At 39.1% G+C, this 19755-nt stretch overlaps 1 protein-coding gene across 2 annotated transcripts in view; it reads right to left on the bottom strand.

Moving 5' to 3' along the window:
- The window catches only part of LOC121327839 (von Willebrand factor A domain-containing protein 8-like), a 103433-nt gene that overhangs the window by 32081 nt on the left and 51597 nt on the right, over positions 1–19755 (bottom strand). For both annotated transcript variants that reach the window (XM_041272088.1, XM_041272087.1), the window contains 11 exons: positions 19406–19611; positions 13902–14053; positions 9797–9905; positions 9401–9539; positions 8745–8932; positions 6569–6688; positions 6206–6270; positions 5992–6117; positions 5506–5615; positions 3208–3362; positions 1719–1911 (listed from right to left, as the gene is read on the bottom strand). In XM_041272088.1, coding sequence (XP_041128022.1) covers positions 1719–1911; positions 3208–3362; positions 5506–5615; positions 5992–6117; positions 6206–6270; positions 6569–6688; positions 8745–8932; positions 9401–9539; positions 9797–9905; positions 13902–14053; positions 19406–19611 — 1563 coding nt within the window. The remainder of the gene's footprint in view (positions 1–1718; positions 1912–3207; positions 3363–5505; positions 5616–5991; positions 6118–6205; positions 6271–6568; positions 6689–8744; positions 8933–9400; positions 9540–9796; positions 9906–13901; positions 14054–19405; positions 19612–19755) is intronic.

Below are 19755 nucleotides of genomic sequence, written 5' to 3'. Positions count from 1 at the left end.
CCTGGCTTGGCCTGTATTAACACATGGTGGTCCATTATTATCACTCTACTGTAGATCTTGCACTCCAAAATTAATGACTAGTTTTACTCAGTTTTAATTAGAGAATTAAGTACAGTAATTAAATGTGTAAAATAATAATAAGCCCAGCATAGGAATTCCAAATCAGAATTCAGAAATCAGAATTCCAAATCAGAATTGTAAAAAAAATGTGGCTCAATTTTAGATCAATTCGCTTGTTGCTACACAACTTCCATGCTATCCTGCTGCTGTCATTATCAAAACCTCCCTCCTGACTGGAGGAAGCTCCTTGTCATGTGACTCAGCCGGACCCTCAGACAGGTTAATGAGCGGTTTCTCTTCCAATACAAGAAACCAAGATGAGGATCAGTAGCGACGCCACTGCTATTCTGAATGGGGAGGTCACAAACAACTGCGTTTTTAATAAGCAATTACTGCCTCCTTCCTCATCAGGGCAAAGTAAAGGAACAGCATTTACCCTAAACTGCCTTTCCTCTCTGGGTGTTTCTAACGAGTACGAAGGTGATGAGTGTAGATACAATACAGAATGACACGTTAAAGGGGCCAGATGGACATGCATTGTTAGTGTATTTAAAGCAGCTATGCTTGGTTGTATTTCAGCAAACGGTCATCAAAACGAGCATTTTTGTTACAGAGCTTGTCTTTTGTGTGCACACACCACCTACATGGAAGTCTTTATTTCATGGCATGTGGTTCATGTGACTATCAACAACACAAAGGAAACACCTCCCCAGAAGTCTGGTGACTGTCCAATACAATGTTCCACCAGCAGACTAGAACCTTCCAATGATGTAGCTCATAGCAGCAAGTAGTGCTGGAAAGTTTACAGTCAAAGCCTGCAAATCTGCCACAAGAGTTAACACAGAAGCCCTGCACTGCTTCCACAGGACACGTGAATTGTGCTATAATTGGATTCGTCCTTTGATAGAAAGTGCCAGAGAACAGTGAAACAACACATATCTAAAGCACATGGTACACCTCAAAGGGAAAACACAACTCAATTTTTATTTTCATTTTTCAGCTTTGTCACCAACACATAATTAACAGGGCTCTGTACTTCCCCTGAACATGTAATGAAGCAACAGGGCCAACATGAAAGGTAATAAACACGTTGGCTTGTTCTGGAAATAAATATTAAAACTGAAATTATATTTGATTGCTTGTCCTCATGTTCCCTATTTATCAAGATAATAGCTGTTTACAAAGCCTGACTCAGAGTTCTGACACTGTGTTTTTATTGTATTTAGCCATGTTAATAAAAAGGGTCAATAAATTACTCCTAGTGGAAAATAAAAGCCAGTTTAATACAGATCTAAAGGGCTCTGGTGTAAATCATTAAAACAAGATCAACAAACATGCAGGGCTGAATTATTAACTGTTACTATTAATGTATTTACAGCAAAAGCTCCAAGATCCAAGTCTAGCAGGCATTAACTTGTTGAAATATACCATCTGTATGTATACAGGCCAGTACGTCGAAATCTTATGCTGGCCTGAAGTCAGCTTACACACCATTGTAAGAGATTCATTACACATTATATTAGTGTAGGCTATAGACATAGGCTAACCTGAAATTTGACATACATAGTTTCCATCAGTTTTGTGATTGCATCCCTTGGCAGGGCATGTCAGTCTCTGCATCACTTGTTACTGAGTGTTACTGCTGTATGGGGACTGACCTTTGGGGTAGAGTTCTTTCAGAGGCACGTCTCCAGCAGGTATAGCACGGATGAGCTGGCTGGCTCCGACCAGACTGACACAGTTGGTCTGTTTCACAGCCCCACTCTGGCGGCCCTCGGTGAAGATGGTCCTTGCAGAGCTGCTCCCGGCAACAGGAGACTTCCTCTTCCAGCTGTACACCTCATTAGGAGACTGCAGGACATGAGGGCACAAGATGTGAGAGCAGGAACAAATCCACTGACATCCCATTTTAAAGGAACACAATGGAAAACACTCATTGTGTTGAAGATACTGGGAGTAATACTGCAATCTGTTTATAACCAGCAACATATACACAAAAGACATAATGATGTTTATTTTACAGTCACAATAATCACCTTCTTCATCAAGCTAATGATCACGCAAAGGGTACCTCACGCTAGAGTCAGTCTAAAATACTATTAAAACCTGTTGCTCGGTTTCTACTGTTCAAATTCCATTTTGTTAACACGAGACAGGAAAGCAATATTTTACTCTGGCAAGTGTAAAATAAGTACTGCTGTGAGAGATAGATCACCATGGAGACCGGAATAAGGACCTGATAGCCCAAGTCTGCTGAGGAAGGAGGTGATTCTACCCACACAGCCCACTAAAACACAAGAAGGAACAGCTTAAGAGACACTGGAAAGAAAACAAACCCCATTCATTCTCCTTTAGCCTTCTAGAATAGTAGAGGCATTGGAAGCTTCTGACTAAACGCTAAATAAATCAAACTAGATGGCAGTTACAGCAAAAGCTTTTTTTTCACATATGTAGGGAAGTCACACTAACTCACTGCAGCTTATGTCCCAGTAAATACCATTTTATCTGGCAAAGCAGGGTATTATAGCTCCTTCTAATCTCAGTGGTGGCTGTCATAAAAGCTCAACTTTGAGGGAAACACAAGATGCTCTCCTAGTTCATTTTAAGAGGGGTGGGGTGGCACATATTTTTCTTTTACATTTCAAAGTCAGAGAGGACTTTTATCTTGTAGCATTTCTGTTTGTGTCTTGGCAGCTGGGGTTGTATGTCTTAAATACTGCATGCAGGAAGCATGCCCTGATTCCTCCTTGGGTTTAGGCTTTGGAGCACACAAGCAGCTTTGTAAACATGGTCTGTGAAGAGCTGGAGTAAGCGATCTATTTGTATACAGCCGTGCTCAGAGGTTTTCACACCCTGTGATTTCAGATGCCCAGATGTAATGTTTTTGCAATTAAATTACAAACAGTTTATAGTTAACATACACCGGCTGGCCACTTCATTAGGGCTTGTATTTCATATTGCATTGAGCCACTGTTTGCCCTGATCACAGCCCTGGCACGATGTGGCATAGACTACACAAGATGTTATTCTGGTCAGTCATAAATATTTCAGACTTGACAAGCCCCTCTAACAATCTTTTCCTTCTGTCTGTCAGCAAAACTAAATTGCCTGACTTACCACATACATATGTCTGTCTTTTCTACTTACCATTAGATCTGGAAAGCCGATTACAATGGCTGCATAGTTGTTTTCATCAGCAAGAACCCTGTTGGGAGACACAATCTTCTGCCCAAGCGCTGCCCCCAGGTTTTCTGCAGGTAACTGATCTCTGGACACTTCGTATGGGACTGTGAGCTCCACACCTGGGCAAGGTCACAAGAGCAATGTATTCCCCTTGTCACTGGGACTATGATTTAGACACACACTGTTAACATTTAGACTGCTGCTCTTGTATACAACATTCAGGGGTTGGACAAACATTGTGAAACATCTGTGTTATGTCCTGGCTGCCAACAATGGCCCTCCTGCCACGCTGACAGTGTTTTGGCAGGTGTTTTTTTGTCCAAATGCTGTATTTATTAGTATACATAAAACAACACTTTTACAACATGCCTCTATTTGTTTTAGCATAAAGCAATCCATTAAACTCCAGTAACGCACATACTAGCATGTGCTTTATAAAACCTTACTTTGCATGCCCTAGATACGTAGGATATTTTTGGGTTGGATATTTTTCCCTGGTTGGAATCATTTTGATTCAAGGCATCCATTTCATTCTATTTAAGTTGATGTTTTTCTGGGTCACGTAGCTTCAACTAGTAAATGAAAGTATTACGCAGGTCTTATTGAGATTCTGTTATATGTGATATGTGGTCTAATGGTATACAGTAGATATTTTTATATAGTCATTCCATCAAAAAATGAAATACTGTATATATAAAGTTTGAGAAGCTATAGCATAACATGAGCTGAGCCTAAATTTCTTACTTTGCTTACTCAACTATTACATCATTGCAAGCTTTCTGTAACCAGCATCCCCAGTGACTGTAAACATTTAAAGGAGGTGTCAATTTATCTGAAGTAACAAAATAAAAGGGGAGCAGAAAGAAGATGTGAAATGCATTAATAGTGAATGCTTAGACCTCTTATGAAGCGAACTCACTGGAAAAACAAACTGCAGGCATTGAAACACAACAGCATGCTCATGCTGCTCTTTGGTTTCACTGTGTGACGACAGTTTTTCACAAGAGGAGTCTTATAATGGAGTAAAATTATACCACTAACAGAAAAATGCATGGGTAAAACGGCCAGCCTCTTTCTGATTGTACTGTAAACATAGACTTATTGTTATGTCCATAACAGACCGGTATTTTCATTCTCATTCAGGCAGAGTAAGAATCAAATTTCTTAGTTTTACAAAAAGAGGCTTGTCTCGTAACACATATTTCAACATCATTAAATGTATTCTGGGCTGCCCCATTTATTTCAAAATCAATTATTATATATACATATTCTTTGTACGGTGTATAGTTTTTTTCTGGAGAATTAATTTTTGGAGACTATACTCCAACATATTTAATAAATAAAAAAGTAAGTAAATACTACTACTACTAATAATAGCACCTCCATCTTGCAATCCAGAATGCACTTGGCCTCATTCCACTCCTCCTCTCTGAAAACTCCCTGTACTCATTCCTGGAATGAGCTTAATAAATGGTTTTGTGATGCCTGAGGGGCAGCTGTTAGAAATAGAAACATTTTTTTCTAGTTTTCTGGTTTAGCCTTTTGGCTTATGTTACAGCAATATTTGTTCAACTGCAGTTTTCCAAGTCGTCCATACTTTAAAGTGACAATGTCCCAAACTGAAGCACTAGAATGTATATAGAGAGGACATGTGCTTGTGTACTTGTACATTGTAAAGGAAGAACAAACTGTATAGGGTTGGCATTTTCAATATGAGGGTAATGGGTCTTTTAAATATGTAATAAAGAATGTGGAACAACACAATTAAACCACATGAGGAACAACACAGTTACATACACAGCAGCTGCCAAACACCCTCTATTAAAATTGACTGACAAGACTCAAAGATCATTAAGCATTCCAAGCTCAGCCTTTTTCTTTTATTTTCCCTTGGCTCATGTACAGCTGTGCTGCTGCTGGCTCCAGTTTAGATAGTATTGCTTTTCTTGCACCAGGTGGCTGTACACCACAGAGAGATAACATGCTGCCAGAAAATAAAAAGCAAAAAAAAAGAAAACATGCAGGGTGTTTGTCAACTATTGTCAAGCCTACTGGAGAAGCCTTTTCACATAGTACTCAAGCAGCCATTACAGTGCAACACTAATGGATACAACAATATCTCCAGCATTTAAAAAGCCTTCTTGGCTCACTTACGTACAGCACAGTATCTGCTTTAAGTGAGCCAAATGGGGAAAACGTGGCTGTTCTGTAGCGGAACAGTGGAAAGCACTCAGGTCTATGATGTTGCAACATCATTCATACCTGATGTCGTTCCGAAACCAGTGCTGACGGGATCCTCAGTGATTGGATGAAGTTGGCAGACCCCAGTGTCCTCTGCTCCCATGTGCATCGGCTTAGTGAGCAGGAACTTCCTAGTAAGGAATGGAGGGGGTTACTTTTTATTTCACAAACGAGAGCATCCCTATCTGACTGTATTCTTTCTTTTCATGCTATACGATCAGAAATAAAGTATTATCGGTTTCAGTACCATGCAAAGACAGGCTTAAGTCCACAAAATGCAGAAAATAAACTCATAACAAATGACCATGCTCTACAATATGTGGACTCACTTCTTGTAGCAATGTTTAATGCCATTCTTTATTACTTGTGTATGCTAACCTAACAATGTTACAGTAGTCTAAGACAACCCAGGCCTTCTTCACCTCTGCAAATGATGGTGTGTTAAATTTATCACGCCATAGATCTTGTGGGGCTGAAACTGCTCTATTAAAAACAATGTGAACCTACTGGTTGGTTTTGCTTTCCACGAGCAGCCAGCGGTCTTCAGCCACCAGGAAGACGGACTTGAGGTTGATTGGCAGGGAGATAGTGTGAGCTCTGCCTTCTAACACGTCCAGCACATCGAGGTGGTTCCTGACAAAAAACAACAAGACCCATTCTTATATAGGGAGCCTGCTTAGTGCCTCTGAAGCTGAAGTGAGTAGCAATACTGGACTCTTACTGATTCTCTTTGTAGAAGACAAGCCAGTTCTTCTGTGAAAACTCTCGGCACATTTTGAAAGCACCCTGTTTGAAAGAAAGAAACCGGAGCTGTTCAGTCACAGAGCCAGTATCATACATTTCCAAGAACTGTAGCTTTGCACACTAGAGTATATAAGGATGAGCACAAGAAGCAACCGACATTCACATTTTATTATTAATGTTTAACCACAACTTCGAGGCTGTCAGATTTACCCATTATTGTGCAATGAGAGTGATGCAAGAGGGTTATATTGTAAGAGAGACCCTTCTATAACAATGGAGAACCATTCCATACAAGTGGATAAGATAGACGGCAGCTATCCTGCCCTCTCTACTCTTTCACCTGGTCTTGCTTGTTGCTCCACCAGGATGATGGGTTCTTAGGGGTCTCCTGACCCTCCGCAGACAGGATGATTCGGCGCACAGCTCCGCTCGTCACATCCAAGTGCAAGACAGCATTGCTCTGGAACAGCAAAGAAACACAAACTTGGGAATTTTCCAAAGAGAAGTAAACTGCTGAGAAACAATGGAAATAAACGGCAAAAAGAGAGGTTTAAAAAATAACAGATGTTGCATTTGTCTTGTTTTGTAAAAAATAAATTAAGAAAGAATACAGAAAATACAATAGGACATATTACATGCTTTCCTCAACTGTAAAATGAACAGATTCGTGTTCTTGAAGTTAGATGAACCCATCTGTCCATACCACGGAGGGTTAGAGCCATATCTTACCCTAAAATGTGATTATGAACGTCTGTCTTTAACGTAGATAAATACAGCCAGTCCTGTATTAAACACACACGTTAAACCCTTCCTACCACCTGTCTCCACAGACCACGGTTAGACTTTTTTTATTGTAAAATGAAAGGCAGTGATCTTTAAGACCCTTCCTATAATTATAGTAACGTGTTTGTTGTGTACAGTGTTCATGAACGGTGAGCGATTGGTGCCATAAGAGCTTTACCTCACAGCACAAGTCAATCCTGATCTAAACACCATCTGCTACTCAATCAGAGACTGATTGTGTTGAATCATTTTGGCTATTGTCCACTTGGGACTGGGGTGGGAGCACTGAAATGTTTTCACTGAGGACCAGAGGTGGATCCAGGCATCTAGGCATGAAAGGTACTAGAAGCTCAAAAATGAATCACTGTGCTATGTAGTGCCTTAATAGTAGGTGAAGTAATGCCAGGCTATGAAAACATAAAAGGCTACGCCTTTCTACTGCCACACAGACACATAGCAAGTTGAAAATTGTGTTAAAATGGACAGCAAAAGCCTTCTGTGGAAATTGCATTGGTCTGGGCAAATAATTACTACTGCATCTGGAATAGAAACTGTCCTAAAAGAAAATGAGGGCTGATCACCATAGTTATTCTTGTCCTAAGCCAACGCCATAATCTTCAACTACCACAGATGAAATTTGAGGCCTGAAATCTGCATTAAGCTGTCTTCAAGTTATTATTTATCTACCAAATATTAAGTTTACTTTTACAAGAAATGTGAAACAACCCATGGGAACCCACCCCTTTTGTTGGTAATGGTTTCCTTATGCCCTGAATGATAGATGGTGCACGCTGTCTGTGTTTATTAATAGAAAGTTTGCGTCACTCCTAAATAAACCCTGGGTAGTTTTGGCAAGTCTTTCGGGATGAGAGCCTCTGCATTCCAGTTCTGTTTGTTTGTACTTGACTGGGAGAAGGGCGACCCTTGGATGACCTAGTCCTGGTGTCTGGAATTCCATGCCTTGGACAGATGTAATAAGTCAACTTACTTTTTTTTTTCTTTTCTTTTCTTAAAGTGGTATTTTTAGAAACTGCAAAGTTTCATTTTCCTAAACACTGTGGTCTGATCTAATTTGTAGCAGCTGCTATTCTGACAGCTCTTTCAACTTTATTGTATTTTTCAGTGCCTTATTAGGCAAACTAATTCAAAGTGCTATGAAACAGATACAAGACTGTAAACGTCTTCTTTCTGCAATATCATATTAGCTTTTGTAAGCTAAATATTGCCAACTTTGCTTCAAAGTGGGGATAATGCCACTGTTTTGTTACTCAAGCAGTGAAACAACTGTGCTAAAGGAAAAGAGAAAATCAGCCAAGTGGAATAAAAGTGTAAAAACTATTGTCTTTAATATTACACAAAGAAGCCCACTTCTATTGACCCACTGATTTGTCACTATGTCCCTCTATCAGCAGGACTTTCTATTTCTCAGTTTAACATCTGGAGCACGCTAAACCCAAGAGAGGCAATTTACCAAGCTAACACATCGGTAATCCTAACTTTAACCTTAACAGATATTACACGAATACATGGAGGATTTCAGGTCAGCTCAGATCACAATGGAAGGGAGAAAGCAGTTTACCGTATACAGGATACTGGCAAGCTGTGATAACATAGAAGAGGTCATGATGAGATGGAAAGACCTAAAGTAGCTATTTCCCATATGAACTCTGTGCATAAAGGTTTGTTATTGGCTAGGCTGCTATAAATTCGAAACGCATATTTAGTTTTCATACCTGTTCCTCGTGCAACACAACTTGGCCCTGAAGGGGACCCCCAAGAGCCGCTACTTTTACGAACGGTTGCCAGACACCGCTGATAGTCCTGGGGAAGACATCGTATAGGTCCATACACTGTACAGTGTCTCCACTCACATGCATAGCGTACAAGGAGACTGGGTTGCAGGTAGCCACATAAATAGTGTCTGTTCAAAGAAAATACAATGGGTTGGTTGATCTACTGTCATGGCAATGAACTTTTTTGAAAATGTATTTATACACATTGAAATTAGCATTTTAGCTGTTTTTTATTTGTTATTTCACTGTTTCCCTTACTATCAATGTAATCCTTCTGAGCCGTCCTGGGTTCGGGTGCTCTAATGCTTTGGTATTATAAGCTCAAAGCCAGGTTACAGCAGATTTACATGTAGATGTAATTATAATTACTCACTGCTAGAGCAGCATACCCCAGAGCCACTCAGAATGATAGAAAGCACCATTTCATAGCAATGGAAATGGAAAGGGCAATTCAATGACAATGGAAGCTACTTACACAGGGAAACAAACGGGACAGCGCAGAATGAGCGCCTGGTTTCACATAAGATTAAGCCAGTAAAAAACTGCCGAAGTGTAATCGCGAGGGACCGTGGAGCTGGTTCTAGGGGCCGGTTTACCTGTGGCTGTGGTTACATCACAGACGATATTCACTTCGTTCATGGGGATCTGCCAGTGTGCCTGCTCTTCAGTGAAGCTCAGGGCTCGCGCCTCGTGTCGTTCCAACGGGTATCCCTGGACTCTTAAAAACACTGGACCCTGTTGGAGAAACAAAGAAAAAGATGTAGTCTTCAGGAGAAAAACAAGTTCAGTGAAACATAACATACCAGCAACAATGGTAATTTCATTACAACCTAGGTCAAATTATTTGATTTTGATAAGGTTTTTATTATCAGACACATTCAGTACATGACATGTTTATTTTCATTAACAGGAACATTAAAAACCAAAGAAGAGAAGTCAGGATCGAGCGGTTAGCAGAACTTGTAAATAAAGTGCAAGCAGTGCAGTACAACCTTGATGTCTGTCTGGCGAGTCTCAGTGGGGCACAGCAGCTTCTGGCGTGGGTTTCCAGACTGGTTTGTCGTCCAGTAGCCAGTGAGTCTGCATTCGGGCAATGGCAACCTGCCAAACAGTCACATCTTCAGAAATTCACCAAATCACGTCTGTTTGTCCGGAATTTAAATCAGCTATACGTTGCTGAAGTTATGTACTGAAGCTAATTGCTAGGCTTCCTCTTGCAGAAATCACTGGGTCTTACAGTACAGTACACATGAAGAGTTGCAGTACTTCAGTTGTACAACCTTATCTTTTAGTTTGAGTGTGACACTTGAAGTGTTAATCCCTTTTACCCTGGATCCTCCAGTGGCTGTGGTAGGAGTTATATCCAGGATACAGCTTTTTACGAAGTTCTAACACAGTCTAAATTAAAGGGTTCCAATCAGATTGGTTTTGTATTGCAAGGCTGCAACATTTTCTGTAAAGTTCCCCTAAATTAACACAGCATTACACTCTTTACAGTAAGCTAGGTTAGTTATAGGCGGATGCATCACTTTATGACAGCTCTCTATAAATACTTACATAAACTCTGCTTGACATATCTTAATAGCACTGCTTCATGTGTTCAGCAGATATTGCTGGTTGTCAGAAAGACCGTAACTAAGACTGACTCTGATCCTGTTCACACTTGGAGGTGGAATTTCACTCCTGGTAAAATACCTCTTTGGTATACATCAAATTTTCTATCATTTAAAAGTAAACTGCAGAAGTACTGCAATTATTAGTATAAACGCATCTGATAAACTGATGGGTAAATGTTTAACAGTTTATGAGATAGGTTGTTTTCTTTGTTGTGCTAGGTGTTATTTGTAATTGTAACTGGATGGAACCTGGGTATGAACCTGTAACGATGCGCACCGTAAGTGACAGTCTTAACCACAATGCAAAAGAACCGGGCTCGTCTGCATTCCATTTTAGAGTTTTTAACCTCATCTCATCTTGCAGTCCGTAACGGCAGGGTATCACACAACGTAATACAAAAATGACTACAAAAGATTTAGAAGTGAGTAGTTTTTCGAGATTTACGATTATATTGTATTTACTTCTAAATCTTTTGCAGTCATTTTTGTATTACTTTAGTATAAATACGTGTTAATTTGGATTCATATGTTGTTTTTTTCTGACTTTATGTGAATGAAAAGAAATACATTTGCCCATTTTCCCATTGGAAATAGTGATATTTTGAAATAGCACTGTCCTGGTCACAAAAGCAAAGTTTGTGGGGAATAATAGCCATTTCCTATACTTTTGAGGCATAAGCAATTAGGAAATAACACTTACTACCCAGGAACAAAAATTGTGTTCAATAGTTTCATCAATGAAACAGGCCCTCAAGATTGACTGCGCCCTCTCTTTTAAGCTCTTCTCCAGAGATGCACAGCAAAGTGGAGGGTTGTTTCATCCTTTGTTTATTCCAGGTCAGCACACATCTTATTGGAATAAATCTGAATCTGTTTTCACAAAGCAACTCAAACTGCTTGTCCCTAGTGCTTTATACCTAAAAGGTGAGCCGCTTTCAGACGTTAGCTTATTACCTGTGCTTTAAAGAAAGCATAAATAAAGCAAATACTGGATTTCTACTGTAAATAATGACTCAGATCAAATCCTTTCAATTACAAAAAAAAACAAAAGATGTCAAAAAAATACTAAAACATATAGGGGCTGTCTGGCGTCCGTACAGATAAACCACTAGAAGCATTTTCTTAAAAGAATAGGTGAAATTTGTTGCTCTATCACATGCTCTACCACACAGACCCGCTGCATTGTACTGGCCAGCAGCAGGGAGCTTACTTTGCTCAGCAAGTGCCTGCTGTCTTCCATGATCTATAACAGCATTTATATATTAAATTAGTTTCACTCTCCATATACTATTTATAAACACACATTCTATATATTCAGCCCCTCTCTGGCACAGCATTTGTGATTTCTCAGCAGTCTGTCAGCTCTGCCGTGATTTGCTTTGTGCCTCTTTCAGAATAGAAGTATGTCTACGTATCTTCGTCCAACTACTGTGTAACTAGACTTGCTATAAATAGAAAATCAGCTTCCTGTCAGATTTGACATTCTGCTGCTCTTAGAACATTTTGACATGCTTTATATCACCTGGCTTTGAGAATAAGAAATAACAAGGATTCTGTAGGCACTGATATCTGAAAATTGGATCTAAAATGTGTGTGTGTGTGTGTGTGTGTGTGTGTGTGTGGTTTTAAATGTGTGGTTTCTGTGAAATAAACCCCTTTTGTTTAGCTAGGAAAATACTTGTTTCTTCCCCTGCTATTAAGATAAAGTTTATGTGCCAACAGTCCTGTTTATCCCAAAATGGCCATATTTCAATAGAATGGCTTGCCAAATTTCACGGTCATAAAGAAAAACACAAGACTGAAGAAACAAATATTTTCCTTTATTTAAAAAATGTACAGTATATGCAGAGTTAATACACCTCTAAACATAAAAGGGGCTCCTTCCTCTTCATTAAAAATACAATACAAGGGAAAACAAACTGAACTGCTAATCTGGGTCTGTATGTCACAGCTGTATAAGCACAGTTAAAAGGTGAACTAGCTAAACTACATTGTTTCAGCTGGTTATTACTGTGCAATTTGTTAAAAAAAATTATAGGTTAGGTTAAAATTTTTGGACAGTGTCTCATGGTATTTAGATTTTTGAACCGGGTGCATCAGAAGGCAAATGCATTAAATTAAAAATATATATTCAATACAGAAAAAATGAAAACAGCTGCGTACGGGTAATAAAATAATTTAAGAATAGCTAACTAGGGCTGCAAAGTAATCAAGAAACATAAGTTAGGGCTGAAAGGGTTGTAGCTGGCCACTGCTGTACACTAAATTACAGTGGGGTACAAGTCTAAGCATACCAGCAACAGCAAGCTTTAAAACAATCAGGTGATGGAAGTGATGGAAGGACTTGCTCTCCAAAGCAATCGAGCATGACAGGCTGTTCTGTGAAGATAGGGAGGTCATTGCTATTACTAGCAGATGGCATTTCAAGACACCCTTAAGTGGGAAATAAAACCTTTCAGGTTAAAAAAATAAATAAAAAAAACAATACAAAAAAGCACCTTTCAAGACTTAAGATCTTGGTTCATTTTGTTCACAGGTCTTAGCCCACTCGACCAGCCTCTCCCTCCCCATGTGTTAGTGGGCTATCCTGGTAACATCAGAGAGACCAGTATGGGGAAGGGTGTCATTTAGCTAAAATGCCAAATTAATTTCAGTCAAACAGCAGAGGCCCGCAGGACAGAGCAGTGTGGGTTTACAAAAAGAAAGTGTGCACACATGTACTTACCCTGTATACCAACCACTGCTATACACACCCTAGACTGAGGAAGTAACAATGACACTTGTTAATCAAGCTTCAGTCTTTAACGTAACCACCAAGGGTGCTGTCCATTTCATGTTCAAATTAAAACGTTCTGATACATATTATTTACTTGCCCCAGTTTAAACAGAATCAGTCAAGAACCACCTTTCCCAGTTTATGGCACAGTGTGTGTTTAAAGATATGCATTGTACCACATACCATTATTTCAAAAGGCTTGATTTAAAAAAAAAAGCAATTGGTCCCCCATTTCTAACCAATTTGAAAGTTGCTTCACGGCTGCAACCCACTTAGAAGGACCTCCGTTCCTACTATCAAGCCAATCACCTCTTTTCACCTGTGTTAAGCTAACTATCCCAAAGCAATTCTGCTCCCTAACTCATGGAAGCACAAAATCCAACTCATCGCTCCAAGAGGATCCCGAGCCAAGATCAACTTGGCACAAACAGGTTTCTAACCAACAAGCTCCTGCCTGCATGACTCACTCTGCAATCCACACAGCTGAGCTTTTACTAGGCAAGCCCCTCCCACTCCCCTCGCTATCAATCCTTTAGAAACAATAGCACTATATCTGGCATGATGTTTAAACACATACAACACACCAGAGATGGAGAAGGAATAAGCCCCATGCGAAGTGTGTAAGGTAACTTGTAATGGAATTAGCAGCAGTGTGTACAGTATGTAAATGATAACTGTTAGTGTCAAAGTGTCCAATAGCCTTACTCCTTGGCCAGATGCACGCTGGTTGGCTTGGCTCCGATCGGGATTCCATGTTTGTGCAGGGTGCTGGTGAGAATCTCACGCATTTCCTTGTTGTAGGAATCAAAGTCAAACACATTGCGCACCACGTTTGCAAGTCCTTCGTCTGGAAATGTCTGTAAAATAAATAAATAAATAAATAAATACAACAAGATAAAGACCTATTAGTTTGTGGGTATATATTTTATACCTGATGCAGCAAGCAACCTTTTTTTTTTTTCTTTTTTTTTTTAATATAAGCCCCAGTCCAGTTTCAGTTTCTTTATATTGAGGATTCATTTTTATGTTATACATATAGATATGACCTGTCAATTTTCTAGCCTAGCACTGGAGAGGATTTGTCCTGCAATTGCACTAACTGCATGATTTGTAAGTCCCACTTCCATACTTATTTTACCCATCATCTTCCCAAGGATATTTGGGCGATCAAACATCAATCAAGTCTGTGTGCAAGGGTGTTGGGTTTTAAATAAAAACAGATGGGAACTTTAAGCAATCTATAGGCAACCAGAAAAGTTCCAGGTCTATAAAAGTGCAGTACTTCTTAAGATGTTTTACACAGTACACAATTCACCCATACCTAGTTGTGTTGTTTTAAAATAGTTATTTTTTGGCTGATATAATCCCATTCTGGGGACTTATTGCCCACACTTTTAAAATGGCTGCTGTTACCAGTGGTCTAACAGTAAGACACAGTGGTGATTTTTGTTGTTTTAGTTTCGGGTAAAACTGAATCTTTAACAGGAGCTCTGAAATGTGAGGTACAGACCTGCGCAACCCGGGACAATCAGGACAACTATTATGTGTTAAACTGTGGAGATGCAGGGTGAGAAATTCAGGGAGGAGACCTGTGTTTATTTCTAGGATTTCACTGTATTTACCATGGAGCTGCAGAGTCTCTCTCAGCACACCAACACTCCACTACAGCTTTCTGTTTACTTTTCTAATTAAAGCACATTAACGCTGCTTCTTTAAAGCACAGAAATTAGGCTTTTTATTTATACTAGCGGGAGTTCTGGTAAATAATCGCCTGACATGCTTCATTTTTATTTGCTGAGGCCATGTCCAATGTTCGATTAGATTTATAATACCTTATTTCTTAAGATTAAAACATGACCTACTTTAAAATTGAGACCATATGACTAATTTTGTTAAAGGAGGTCGCTTATATTAATTGACAAGTTTTATGATATTCTTAGATGACCTATAAAATCTGTCCGTATATGTTTTACCATCTCCGATTTCACAATGCTGCTCATCTTCCCTTCTCTTCATGCTAGAACAGTAGATAACATGCTTAATGTTGTTTCATTTGGGGCATTTCTCTTTATTATTCATTACTGAAAATATTTTGTTAAAAATCAACTGCTATGTTTTCCCCATGCTTTGAGAAGCCCTACAAGATGGTGATAAACAGAAAAGTGCACTTCCGGTAAGGTGGGAACCCAGAACGACAAAGCCCTTGTTTGTTACAATCCGCTGGGGGATTTTCTGCTTTCTAGTGGTTGCCACAGTAACTTCTTATCCCCTCACGGGTGTGTAATCTTGTTCAACGGTGATAAGAGTGGAGGCAGGTGTATGGACACCATTCATTACATCTGGAAACCACTTTTCCAACGGTGAGGAAGCTTGCTAGAAATACTATTCGGCACTGTTAAGAACATTTCATTCTGGGGATGTATGGGAGTGTCTGTCTGTTTGTACATTTGTCCATCTGTCTGACACACTTACATTTTTAAACATAACTGGAAAACTGCTTACTAAATTGATACTAACAACAAATTTGATTACCTAATGGCACCTTAGCCTTACATACCACTTATCCAGTGTTCATTAAGCCATTCACTGGCATTTCTTAATTTAAATATTTTTGTAACTGTTAATTTATGCCATGGCCATCCCCTTTTTCATCATGGCAAAAGCTCAGATTTTGAGTGTTACTTGATTAAGAGTTTGGCTACTGTTTGGTAAGGATTTTCCTGATGTGTCAGGAAATGCATGTTGAGGAAAAAATAAGAATAAAAAGTAAGAATAAAGGTCATTCAAAGCCTAAACTGGACCTTCTTCCACAGGGAGGACCAAAACAAAATTGTCTTTTTAATTGCTCGTGGTATGAAAAAACTAAATAGTTGACTGCGAGTATTCACCGTTTGGTTTTTCAAACTGGCTCTTCATCATTTCTGTGCGTTACAGTGATTTAAAAAATCTTACATGGGTTGTAGAAATATTTTTTCTACAAATGACATCACTCAGGATTCATCAATCAAATAAGCCCACAATGCTTTTGTTAGTCTGTTGCTTGCCTATACTATATTACTGTATGATATTACTTATTAAATACCATTAAGTACCATTTGAAATATGCAGCATTTCATTGAGTATATATATATAAATATTATATATATATATATATATATATATATATATATATATATATATATATATATATATATATAAACACACAAACAATATATTTAGACTCCCCACTTGTCAGGAGCCACTACTGATGTTGATCCAATCAAACAATGACTTTGCCTCTTAAAATACAGTTTCATTTAAGTATCCTGAAGTCTCACAGTACTGCCTTTGTTTGCATTTATTATTTTCAAACTGATCTACAAATCCATCAACTTCAAGTGACCTAAACACTTCTCAATGCACGCTGCCATTAATCAATTTTGTCAAGACTGGCATCCACTATCTTGGGAATAAACCCCAGAAATCAATGATCTCCCACTGACGGCTAAAACAGACGAACAGAGGGCTAGACAAGCTATATTAGTACATTAGGTTCTTGTATATTGATCTGTTGCTGGGCTGCTTATTCCCCTGTCTTACTGCTGCTTAATGTTGTGACTCTCAGACTCCAGGATACTGCTGTGCACAATCAATAATGAAGTTTGGTTTCAGCAGCTCAGTGCCTGTGACCTTTTATGGCTGTCTTGACTACACTACACTACCAAGCTGTGTGCTAAAACAGTTTCTCCTTTTAACCAAATACAATGTATTAACCTAGATTACTGAATCTAGGGCCATTTCAACATTACAACAATTATTACATTATAGTTTTGCATCACCTAGAATTTTAGGATTGAGACATACAGTACCAGTTAAAAGTTTGAGTACAACTGCTTGAAACCAAGTTTTTCATGATTATCTGTGCTTTTAACTGTATAAACTTGTCTATAAACACTTAATATTTCATTTTATGATACATGTACTTATATAAGCTGATAATCATAAGTGAGTGTCTGTAACTGCTGTGGCCAAGAACATCAAACAATTTGAAGAAACTGGCACTCATGAAGACCAAACAAGGTCAGGCAGGCCAAGGGTGACCTCACAATCAGAGAACAAGTTCATTCAAGTCACAAGTCTGAGAAACCGGCGATTAACTGCCCCTGAAATACAAGCTCAGCTAAATGCTACTAGAAGTACAGATGTTTCAACATCAACTGTTCAGAGGAGATTGCGTGAAGCTGGCCTAACTGGAAGAATTGCTGAAACCATTGTTAAAAATGCAGAATAAGAGGAAGAGACTTGCCTGGGCCAAAAAACACAGAAACTGGACGTTTGAGGAGTGGAAGTCGGTCTTATCGACCGATGAGTCAAAATTTGAAATATTTGGGTCCAACCGCCGAGTATTTGTAAGACGCAGAGAGGGTGAGCGCATGAGTTCTGCATGTGTTGTTCCCACTGTCAAGCATGAAGGAGGCAGTGTCATGGTCTGGGGTTGCTTTGCTGGTGACAGAGTTGGTGATCTTTACTAAGTCCATGGCAAGCTCAACCAGCATGGCTATCATAGCATACTTCAGAGGCATGCCATTCCATCAGGATTATGGCTAGTTGGGCAGTCCTTCATTCTTCAGCAAGATAATGACATGAAACACACCTCTAAGTTGTGCAACAACTATCTGGCGAAGAAGGAAAGTGAAGGACAACTCAATCTAATCACCTGACCTGCCCAGTCTCCAGACCTCAATCCCATAGAACTTGTATGGGACAAACTGGACAGAAGAGTCAAAGCAAAGCTACCCACAAGTGCCCTACATCTCTGGGAATTGCTGCAGAAGAGCTGGGAAGGTGATTTCCTGTTGAAACTTGTTAACCGAATGCCTCGTGTTTGTGAGGCTGTTATTAAGGTAAAGGGTGGCTATTTTGAGGAATCCAAGATTTAGAGACAATTTTCAATTTTCTTGAACACTGCTTTGATACGCCTTATGTTTTGTTTTGTATATAGTAACATGTGTTTTCATTTTCCAGTATTTACAGAAACGTATACAATGTAAAACATTGTCAATTATGAAAAAAAACCTAGTTTCCAGCAAGTGTACTCAAACTTTTGTATTTAAAAAGAAAATAATAACAATGCTATATATATATATATATATATATATATATATGAACATAATTTTAGATATTTTATTTCATCATGTAATCATAGAAGCTATAAAATGATACCACACAAGTCTACCGAAAGCCAAAACAGTAGCAGTTTTTTGTTAAGTGTTTGTAAAACTACAAAACGGTATGTAATTCAATATGTTAATGTAACATTATTCAGCAGGTTTCATTCGATTTGGCCACAACGGTACAAAAGAATATACTTATTAAACAGCTTGCCAAAGACTCTTATCCAATCCATCTGGTCCTAAACAGCCAGGCACAGAAAGAACATGACATCTTAGAATTGGCATGGAGATCTGAAGTCCTGTCTTGTATTTCACAAAACCCAAGATCAATTTCAGCTTTAATGAGTTCTCTAATGAATTCAACACTATCACACTACTCCATCTCGGAGCATCTACTGCTGTCTGGCTATGAAGCAGCTCAACAGAACCTCAACAATGAGCTTTTACTGGGATTACACTGGAGGCAACATTAATGCTCCTGGCACACCACAAAGAGAAAGGTATTTTTATTATAGTGTTAAAATACACACCTATACTTTTCCCATGCAATACCAGGGTATATTTTAAAGATCAAATGCTAAAGACTGAATTTCTGGAGTGTTAGAACATGGTTAGATTATTGTCTAATTGTAATTTAAAAAATAGATTAAAAAAAAACACAAATGTGCCAGAAATGCCATTTCACTCCCACTATGTAGTCAGATCAGAAGCAAACTGCAGAAAGTGCTGTATTCAAGATCTTCAGCTGTCTGGGCTCTCTGCCTGAACGCAGCAATGCATAAGACAGAGGACAGCCTCAGACTACTTGCTTCTGATCTGAATTTGCACGACTTGGGGCTTAAAATTACCTAAATGCATCTCTCCAACCCCCCCCCCCCCCCAAGAGTTTAGAAGGGGTGGTGGAAGTAATTAAATAGGCAGTGATGCAAACTGACTGACTTTATTATTAACAATCTCTATTGAAGTGCACAGCTTCATATTCAGAACTACCGCAGCGGTATATTGCTTGGGATTTTCTGGCTTTTGTTTATAGATACAAAAAAAGGGCCTTCCTACCTGCAGGTGTCTGACGATATTCACAACCTCTCTGGTTGAGTATGGGTATGTAATGGTGCCCTGATCTGCCATCGCCCTCAGCTCTCCAAACGCTGCTACTAGTTTCTGAAGCACTGGATCTGGGACATCTGGGCCATACTGCTTTAGCATGGCAAGTTCTGACTGTGGCTTGGGATTGTCAACTGCATGGCAGCTGAATATGTCTCCTAGAGGAGGTAAAGACACAATATTTCAAAGTTAAATGTATACATGGTTTTCCAGTTTTTATCCACTTCTCAGTAGCAGATACAATCTAAAATCCCTGCTGTTTACCTCTAGACACAATACAGTTCAGACAGACACTTATCACT

This window comes from Polyodon spathula, chromosome 15 (assembly GCF_017654505.1).
Source record: "Polyodon spathula isolate WHYD16114869_AA chromosome 15, ASM1765450v1, whole genome shotgun sequence".
In the NCBI taxonomy this organism is placed as follows: domain Eukaryota; kingdom Metazoa; phylum Chordata; class Actinopteri; order Acipenseriformes; family Polyodontidae; genus Polyodon; species Polyodon spathula.
This window is presented reverse-complemented; position numbering and strand designations above follow the sequence as displayed.